The 9,608-nt window shown below is 62.1% G+C and overlaps 1 protein-coding gene across 1 annotated transcript; it reads left to right on the top strand.

Moving 5' to 3' along the window:
- Nucleotides 1-2,663: 2,663 nt before the first annotated feature.
- GSDMD (gasdermin D) lies at nt 2,664-8,260 on the top strand. Its single transcript, XM_043601972.1, has 11 exons — nt 2,664-2,773; nt 3,740-3,999; nt 4,181-4,373; nt 4,877-5,045; nt 5,899-6,001; nt 6,257-6,310; nt 6,933-7,028; nt 7,159-7,334; nt 7,418-7,559; nt 7,658-7,731; nt 7,847-8,260. Exons 2-11 carry the CDS (start codon nt 3,783-3,785, stop codon nt 8,087-8,089), a joined length of 1,467 nt encoding a protein of 488 aa, XP_043457907.1. The 5' UTR covers nt 2,664-2,773; nt 3,740-3,782; the 3' UTR covers nt 8,090-8,260.
- The last annotated feature ends 1,348 nt before the right edge of the window (nt 8,261-9,608 follow it).

The following is a 9,608-nucleotide window of genomic DNA, read 5'->3' on the forward strand; positions in this document are numbered from 1 at the left end:
AAAGAACCTGCTGACCCAGGCCACTGATGTAGTGATGGCCTCAGGTAGAGAGGTAGCGGCCACACATGTCTTCTTGGCATGCCTGTGCCTTCTCACTACAGCCGGGGAGTCTGCCCTCTGCTGGGCATACGTGGTAGGTCCTCCTACAGCACAACCTGTACCGTGGAGAGACCCCACACCCAAAGCATACACCAGTCTCACCTTTATGGGAGGGAAGAGGCAGGGTTTTTGCCCACTGTGTCGGCCTCTACAAATTGGACGGCACTCTCGGCAGGAACACCCATCTGCCTGCGAAGGGAGTCTACGCCGTACAAACTTGCTTATGGGTGTTTGGGTGCGAAACCAGCAGGGCGGTCTGTTACTTATACTATGTGGCAAAATGACAAGCGTCCTTCTGAACGGGCACCCCGCTCCGTTGCCGCTTATTGGCAAAAGAGAGAATTATTAGGAGAATGGATGTTTTTTGGGCCGCGTGATCCCCCTCGGAATCTTCCTATGTGTCCCTCAGCTGGTCAAGGCCTTACCGGGGACTCACGGTGGGGTGAATGTGCCCAATCCTCTTCATTGAGGATGACTCCTGAAGACATAGACTATACCATTACAGATTATTCCCGAAAGGCCCGGCTAGCTCAGTCGGTAGAGCTTGGGACTCTTGATCCCAGGGTCGTGGGTCCACCTCCTAGCGAGGTACAGGTACAGCACAAGATTATCCCACAAACCATTTTGCAATCCCCTGAAGGGAGAACTCATTCTGATCTTTGGAAGTTATATGCTACCTTTGATACAATATACACTGACGACAGCTTTAGTTGTCCAGAATAGTATGTTTCTCCAGTTCTGCAATTGCGTGCCTGTGTTCCTCCACCCTACTATCTGATTGTTGCAGACGGGACCATTACTCCGGTGAAAGAAGATGGTCATCAGTTATACCGGCTGACGTGTCCTGCTTGTGTCTTGACCAATTGTCTGCCAGTAGATGGGCCCTCTAGAAGTGGAACGAAGGTTTATCTGGTCTTACCACCTCCCTATCGGGTGTTGCCAGTGGATGTTACAGGGCCTTGGTATCCTAATTATGGGGCGCAGTCGGCCTTAGAAATCAGTAAACGGCTGCGCAGGACCAGACGGTTTCTTGGACTCTTGATTGCTGGACTCATAGCGACAGTGACTGTAATGGCCTCTGCAACTGTATCTGTCATATCCTTACATGAAAGTGCCCAAACGGCATCCCACGTACATGAGTTCGCTCATAACGTATCCAAGGTGTTTGCCACTCGAGAACGAACAGACCGTAAACTGGAAGCCCAGTTAGGGGCACTACAAGAAGCATTAATGTATCTTGGTGACCAGTTTGCTGTTTTGCGTCCCAGACTTTCTTTAATTTGTCATGATGCCTATAAGCACATCTGTGTTACCCCTTTAGAGTATACCAATGTGACATGGGGACAAGTGCGTCGTCGTTTACGAGGGGTTTGGCATGATGCTAACACGAGCTTAGACCTCTTACAGCTACAAGAAGAGATAAATGCTGTTGCCAGTAGCTCACTCAGTTTCCCTGGCCCTGGAGATCTCGCTGAAACCACACTGCACCAACTTAATGGGTTTAATCCGTTAATATTCTTCCGCATTCCTTTCGGATCTTTATTGGAATTGTTTCCGTAATATCTGTTATACTCGTCTTGCTGTGTTATTTCTGGAGATGGGGTCTTACTGCCTTTACCACAAACCAGGCCAGGATGCACATGTTGCAATTACAAACAATAGGGGGACGTGTGGGAGGCCGGCCCCGGCGCCAGGCTGAGACCGGGTCGAGCAACATTCCCTGTCGACTCAGCCAACCCGGTGGCTCCCCCTCCCATTCATGTGGGAGGCCGGGCCCCGGCGCCAGGCTGAGACCGGGTCGAGCAATGGTTCCCTGTTGACTTAGCCAACCCGGTGGTTCCCGCTCCCATTCCCCCACTTTCAAGGGCATACGAAAGCCTTGTCAAGGCTGAGAAAGTTAATTCCTGAAGCCCGTGGTCTGCAGGTGTTGGCAGTAATGCTACCTCCCTTTTTCTGCCCCGAGTCAGATAGAAACAAACATGGGAACTGTGTTTTGCTAGCAATCGTATCAACACGGTCTTGTTGTGACCCGTCTAGAAAATGCACAAGAAACAGAACTAAATGTTTTGGTTGGCAGCGATCATGCGAAACCTGTTTATTCTTAGAATGGCCTGGCCCATAAGAGTCTGGATATAAAAGATTGTGTACAGCAACAATAAAGCCGTCACTTGGGCCATCAGCCCAGGGGACCCTCCTGTTCCCAAACTTTCTTCTCTCTCTTTTTTCTTGCATTCCCCTACCCTCAGGACCCTGACCTCGGTGTTTGTTGCGCCGGTCGCGACAGGTGTGGTCTGATGCGCGGGCCTCTGGTGGCCGATGGCGTGAGCAGCTTTTCAGTGGTTGCTGCCCGTTTGTACATTTTCCTTAGAGAAATGTCTAATGGAGCCTTTGCCATCGCCCGAGTCGTAAGAAAGAAACCACGAGAGGTGTTGCCGGCTGGAGGCGGAGGCCGTGGGCTGCCACATGGCCCCTGGCTTGCTCCACTCTGGGCGGGCAGAGGGGCCCCACGGGGTGTGTGCCGCCTGGGGCGTTTCCGGGAGCATCGGCCAGCCTCCCTAGGCCACAGTTTCACTTTTGGGTCTGTGCACTTGCTCAGAAGCTTCCCGGCACAGCCCTGGTCTGCAGGGAGGCCTTGCTTCACGTCGTGGGCCCGGAGCCTGGGGTGACGGTCACGGTGAGCTGCGCCCCACACCCAGTGCCGTTCCTTGCTGGCTGGGCGGGGGCGTGGGGGTGGCTCACACCAGGGGCGGAGGACGTCGGCCCTTTCGGGAGGCCACCTGGTCCCAGCACCCTCCAGGACTCCCCATGATCACAGACCAGTTTGGGGAAGCCCGAGGCCTCTGGGAAGGCAGCCCCCTCACCAGCCCATCTGGGTCTCCGGTCACCTTTGGTCCGCTCCCGATTCAGACGGGCACTGAGGCTCGGAGGTTCCTACCGACGGGAGCTCCGCTGTCTGGGACCCAGGGCTCCTGGGTGCCGGGTCAGGCCTGCTTTGGCCTCTGACCCCTGAAGCCTCAGCCTTAGACTCTGGGCACAGAAGAAGCCCTAGAGGTTTCACCTGGAAGCTGGGGATGCTCTGACCGGGCCTCGCTGTGGCCCCTGTGCCAAGTGCCCAGGAACCTGGTGGCTCCTGTTTCTTCCTCTGCCCCCTGAACACCTCAGTCAGGGAGACAGCTGCTGCAGCAGAGAGAGCACCGGCCTGGGGTTCACCCTGAGGCCCCTGCCCTGCCCTCCCTCGGTGGCTGCTTTTCAAGAGTGGCTCTAAGCGCTGTTGGGCTGACAACACGACGGAGGCCTCTGTGGGTAGCCAAGGGCGGCCCTGCCCCACCCTTCCCCAAGCACTGAGAGTCCCTGGGCTTTCTTGGGCGTCCTGCGGGCACTCTGGCCGTGGTACAGATGGCGTGAATGGCCTGAGTCCCACTGAGGGCTGCGAATGCCGTCCCAGCCTAGGGGCACTCACCCACCCCATGGAGAGATGGTTCGAGTGGATGCCACGGTAGACAGTGCTGAGTAATGATCAGCGGCGGGAGCTTTCTGCCTGTTGGAGCATCCCAGGACTGGCCTGTGTAGAAAGAGAGCTCCCTGTCGTAGGAGGCATCCAAGTACCCACTTGGCCCCGGGCCCCCTCCCATTCTTCCAGCCCTGATCGCAGAACGCCTGAGCCATCTGTACCCCACGAGAGCATGACGTCCGCCTTCGAAAGGGTGGTCAAGAGCGTGGTCCGGGAGCTGGACCCCACACGAGACCTCATCCCCGTGGACAGCCTGCGGAGCTCCATCAGCTTCCGGCCCTACTGCCTGCTGGGCAGGAAGCTGTCCAGCTCATGGTTCTGGAAACCCCGCTACAAGTGTCTCAACCTGTCCATCAGGGACATTCTGGAGCCTGATGCCCCAGAACCAGGTAGCCTGCTGGGCACTGAGTCGGGGCCTCGGGTGGGAGGGGAGCGAACAGGCCGGCCTGCTGCCTGCTCTGGGCGTCCGGGCTGTGTGCTTTCAAAAGACAAAGCACCACCTCTGCCCGGTGGGGGTGGGGAACGGGGGGCAGCTGGCAGGATGGAGCCTCAGCTCTGGTCTGGCTCTAGCTGTGGAGCGCGTCGCCTCTTTCCACATCGAAGACCTCGTGGACGGGATGGTGGAGGGCAACGTGGAGGTGAAAGCACTGGGACAGGGCAAGTTTGTGAGCGGGGCAGCGGTGTCGGCCACAGCCAGCACCTCCGTGAACGTGTGCATGCTGAAAGTGCCCCTCAACACCTGGGGGGCCATGAAGAAAGAAAGGTGAGCCGGTGGGGGGGGGGGCGGGGAGGCTCCAACCTTAAGCAACCGCTGGGTCACAGCCTTGGGGCATCAGGAGTCACAGGGTGTCGGTGCCAGGCCAAGGGGTCAGCACAGTCCGGGTGGGGGAGTCCCCAGGGGGCTGCCGAGCCTGCAGAGGTGGGGGGGGGCGCCTCCTGAGGGCCAGGGTGGTCAGGCAGAGCCCAGGCCACTGGGGTGGAGCCGTCAAGGGGGGGGGCACCTCCAGGCGTCTGTGGGTGTCCACTTATCACCCCTGGATCTGGCCCCGTCCCCAAACCCTGTTGGGAGCCCCAGGGGAAGGAGCGACGGGGGTCCTGTGCTCGGGCCCCGCAGAGCCCCCGCACTCCCGGGGCCGGGGCCGTGTCAACCCCCCACCGGCACGAAGGCTGAGGTCCCTGGAGGGAGGCTCGACCCATGGCCCGGGGCCGGGGCCGGAGAGGCCAGGACGCGCCCCCGGAGCTTCCAGACCTGCCCCCCCGCCGTAGGCGCCTGCGGCAGCCGGAGCACAAGATCCTGCAGCAGCTGCGGAGCTGCGGGAACGACGTGTTCGTGGTGACGGAGGTGCTGCAGACGCAGGAGGAGGTGGAGGTCACCCGGGCCCAGAAGCAGGAGGGCTGTGGCCAACTCGCCCTGCCCGGAGCCCTACGCCTGCAGGTGCGTGGCGTGGGCCGTGGGCGGGCAGGGGTCGGGGAGGCAGGAGGGAGCGGCCGAGCCTGGCCGGCTGGGATCTAAGAAGGGAACGTTGGCGGCCCGGTTGAGAAGCAGCAAAGCGGACCAGGAAGAGCCGGTCTCCTTTGAAACGTCCGCACCTTGCCCGTGGATCGTGTTCCCCGCTCTGTAAACGCTCAGTCTGAGGTAGAAGAACTACCCCCTTCCTGTGACGTATACACTGCCCCCGTCACGTCGCCCCCCACCCCCCGCCGCCCGCACCTCCCTACCCTGATCCGACCGATCCCCCGACAGTTAATGAGCGTGCCTTCTTCCTGCTTTCGAAAGCACACGTTCCTTGCCCCTGCACCCTTGAGTTGTACTGATAAGACTCTCAAAAACTGGAGAAGAGGGGCGCCTGGGTGGCTCAACCGGTTCAGCGTCCGACTTCCGCTCAGGTCACGATCTCGCAGTTTGTGAGTTCGAGCCACGCGTCGGGCTCTGGGCTGACAGCTCGGAGCCCGGAGCCTGCTTCGGATGCTGTGTCTCCCTCACTCTCTGCCCCTCCCCCACTTGGGCCCTGTCTCTCTCTGCCTCTCAAAAATAAATAAATGTAAAACAAAACAAATTAAAAAAAAAAAAAACTGGAGAAGAGCTTTGCTTGGGGCCATCGCCGCCAGAGCCCTTGGCCCCCTGCCCTCTCCTTTCTCTGACTCAGGAGTCTGGAGTGATGTGTCCTCGGCCACCCCAGAGTTTGCTGGTCAAACCCAGCACCCCCAGGCAGACCCCCAGCACCCGCACCCAGCCCACCCAACCCCACAACCCAGAGCTCACTCCTGAGCCCGTGCCCATCCCTCAGGGCAAGGGCCAGGGCCACCTGAACCGGAAGAAGACAGTCACCATCCCCTCAGGCAGCGTCCTTGCATTCCAGACGGCCCTGCTGGTTATTGGCCCTGACTGGGGTGAGTGGGGACTGGGGTGACTCGGGGGGCCTGGGCTCCGTGGCAGAGAGGCAGGGAGGCACAGGAAGAGCCGCCGGCTGGCTGGGGTCTGGCTGCACAGCTTCCTGGCTGCGGTGGCTGCGGTTCCCATGCTCTGGCATGTGAGGGGTTGGGGCACACGGGGACAACTGTGCAGGGTGGCCCCGGTGGGTGATGGAGACGCTGGGGTCACTGACTGACCTGCCCCCCCCTCGCTCCACTCCCACTGGCGGCCAGAGATCCACCACCTCCGGCACAAGGACGAGAGGACCTTCAGGCTGCCCCAGACAGGTGAGGACCAGGGATCCCCCACCCACGCGGGCAGACGACCAGCGGCTGAGGCCTTCCGCACAGCATGGCTCAGCAGGGGGCTCCCGAGGACTGGGCGCACGGGGACACACACACGGGCACATGCACACGTACCCGCACACACACTCACGTGCACACACCCACACGCTCACATGTGCGCACGCATGTACACACGCGCATGTGCACATATGTACATACACTCGCGTGTACAACGCACATTCACACGCACTCACACACACGTGCACACGGGCTGTCACACATGCACACGCACACACACATGTACACACAGTGCACTCACGCACACACGCACGGTTGCACACGTACAGATGCACCTATACACGTGTGCATGCACATGTGCACGTTCACACAATGCTCTCGCACGTGCACATGCACGCTCATATGTGCACTCACACACGTACACGTGCACACACACTCACGGTCCGTAAAGCAACACCACACCAGCCTCGGCCTAGCACACCCTCAGTCCCTGCCCTGGGCGGCCAGTGCTGGGGCGGCGGTGAGGGACGACGGGGTCTGGGGAAGGCTTCAGCCCTGTCTGGCTCGGGGACCTGTACCCTGCACTAACCCACCCTGCCCCACCCAGGCCAGAAGCCTACAAGCAGCACAGGTCTCCGGTCACAGATACCTCTCAGCTACTTCAAGATGAGATTCCCATCTACACCCGTGGACATGGTGTCGGGTCAGTACCTTCTTGACGACCCTCAGAACCCTTGGTGGGCTCCCCTTTGCCCCCTGGGAGTCTGCCCTTCCTGACCAGGGCTCTCCAGGGTGCTGCGGGCACCCGGGCAATTCCAGCCCTCTCCACACAGATGGGGACATTGAGGACCAGATGCCAGTCACTGAAGACTTTCAGGGCCTGAAGGTAGAGGTTAGTGTCCACGCCGACAGCCTGAAGGGCTTGTCCGGGGAACTGTGCGGGCAGATCCTGGCAGGCCTGATGAAGGTGTTGCGGGAAGAGCCGGCCTTGGAGAGCCTCCAGGAGGAGGTGAGCAGCCTGCTGGAGTGGGCAGGGTGGGTGGGACCTGCGCCCGGCCCGTCGGGCTCACCCGCCCCACCATATGTCCCCAGCTGGAACAGGGCCTGTGCTGTGGGTGGGTGGCGTCCCCCGATGCCCCGGGGAGTGCCATCCTGGAGTGCCTGGTGCAGTCCTCTGGAAAGGTAGAGGAAGAACTCCCCCGCCCCATCCTCTACCTCGTACAAGCACTGACTGGTGAGAGGCTCCTGGGGGGGGGGGCAGGTAGGGGGCAGGGAGATGGGCTTCTCCAGCTGGCTTTCTGGAACCCCCTCTTAGCTGAAGTCTCTCCCCAGAGCTGAACGAAACCCAGCGTGCACTGCTCGTGGAGGCGCTGGAGACAGGGGACCTGTCCGGGCAGTCCAGGCTGGTGAGAGGGCGTGGGTGGCCGGGGCAGGGCTGGGCCTGTCGGGGGGGCGGGGGGGGGCGCGTGCCGGATGCTGGGAGTGGAGTGGGCAGCGACGACCTCCCACACCGTCCTGCAGGTGCAGAGCGTCCTGGAGCAGAGCTCCCCCTGGAAGGAGCACAGGGCCGTGTCCCTGCCGCAGGAGCTCCTGGGGAGCAGCTGGGACCCAAAGGCACCTGCCTGGGTCCTGCTGGAGGAGTGCGGCCTGGAGCTGCGGGTGGATGTCCCCCAGGTGCACTGGCAGCCGGACGCGCAGGGCCGCACGAGCGCCCTCTACGCCTGCCTGGTGCTGCTGCCGCATCTGAGCCAGGACAGCGCTTAGGGCCGAGCCGGGCTCTCCCTCCGGGGCGCCTGGGCAGCCCTCCGGGCGGGGCGGGGCTCCTGCCCAGCTGGCGGCCAGCCCCGGGAAGGCGAGAGCCCGACCGGCCACGTGGCCGGTTCAGCGTGGGGCCAGGAGTTGGGGAAAGTCAATAAATGTGATGTGTAAGGGAAAGATGGGATCACTGAGGTTTTGAGGGGCCCCAGATCTGGGTAGGGAGCAGCGGCGGGGACTGAGCACAGGCGTCCGCCCCGTGGTCTCGCTGCTGGTGCGCTAGGGGGCTGAGGGGAGCCCGCCCTGTGTTTGACCCTGGGAGCGAGCGCCGCATGGCTGGGCCCCGGCCCCTCCCCGCTGTGCTGGCCCAACGAAGAACAGGGCAGAGCGGTTTTACCAAGAGGGTCTGTATCTGCCTCGGGGACCTTGAGGACGCCGCTGCCAGGAGGTAGTGGGGGCCGCCGTGGGGGGGAGGTGTGGCTGGCAAGCAGTCGGCCCGGGCTGCAGGGAGGCCCCAGGAGAAGCAATGCCCCACGTGAGAAGCCAGAGAAACGGGCCTTCGGTCGGGCCTCCTCTGAACACGTCTGCTCCAAGGGAAGAGTCTCTCCCCGGAGAGGGGCCCGCAGCCCCCGAGCTGCTCATCCAGGGCCCTGGGCAGGCCTCCGGGCCCTCGCAGGCCCTGAGCTGCGCGTGGCAGATGCGGCCCCTCGTGCAGGGAGAGAGGGTACGTGACCCGGCCGGGAAGCTCTCCCCATCTCTGGGGAAATCTGCCTCTCCTCGGTGGGAACGCAGTCAACCGCCCTCGTGGTGGAAGGCAGAGGAAGGTACACGCCTTCTGACGCCCTCCGTCCCGGCCACCGTTGACAGGCGGCTTCATGAGAAGGGACAGGAGGTCCGGCTGGGGCTGGGGCATTAACTGCAGAGAGTATCTGGCATCCAAGCCCGGCGGTAAAATGAATATCACAACAGAAGGGACACTGCACGCCACACTTCCCAGATCCGGGCGGCAACCTGAGGCTGCCCTCCCACACAGCCCAGTAAGAGGCTTCCGTCCCCAGGCCCGATGGTCTTCTCCAGGGCTTTGCTCCTCTTTAGAGAACCCTCCCTGGGGGCGCTTGAAAGGCGCCCTGCAGTGCGCCAGCGGAACTGGAGCCGCCCGGGTCTCAGGAGCACCTGGGCAGGGGCCGAGGCGAGCCGTGGGTGTCCCACCAAGCCCCAGTTGCGGGGTCCGATTGATGGTCCAGGCTCCAGGAGCAGCAGCGCGCCGAGAGCGTCTGAGCACCGCCACCGAGGCAGGAGGGCCTCGCACGGAAGGGAAGCGGGTCCGAGCCTAGCAACGCTGGCAAGTCGCAGCAGACGGGCCCTCTGCGGACAGACCTGGGGGACCCGGCCACCCCGCACACCCCGGGGCCGGAAGCACTCAGCCGGCATCGGGCTGTGGTGCTGCCGCGGGGCAGCCCAGCAGAGCAGTCTCTGAGAAGGGTCACACTCCCGGGGGCGGCCACGGCCCGGCCTCCGGGCCACGCGG

Source organism: Prionailurus bengalensis, chromosome F2, assembly GCF_016509475.1.
Source record: "Prionailurus bengalensis isolate Pbe53 chromosome F2, Fcat_Pben_1.1_paternal_pri, whole genome shotgun sequence".
Classification (NCBI taxonomy): Eukaryota; Metazoa; Chordata; class Mammalia; order Carnivora; family Felidae; genus Prionailurus; species Prionailurus bengalensis.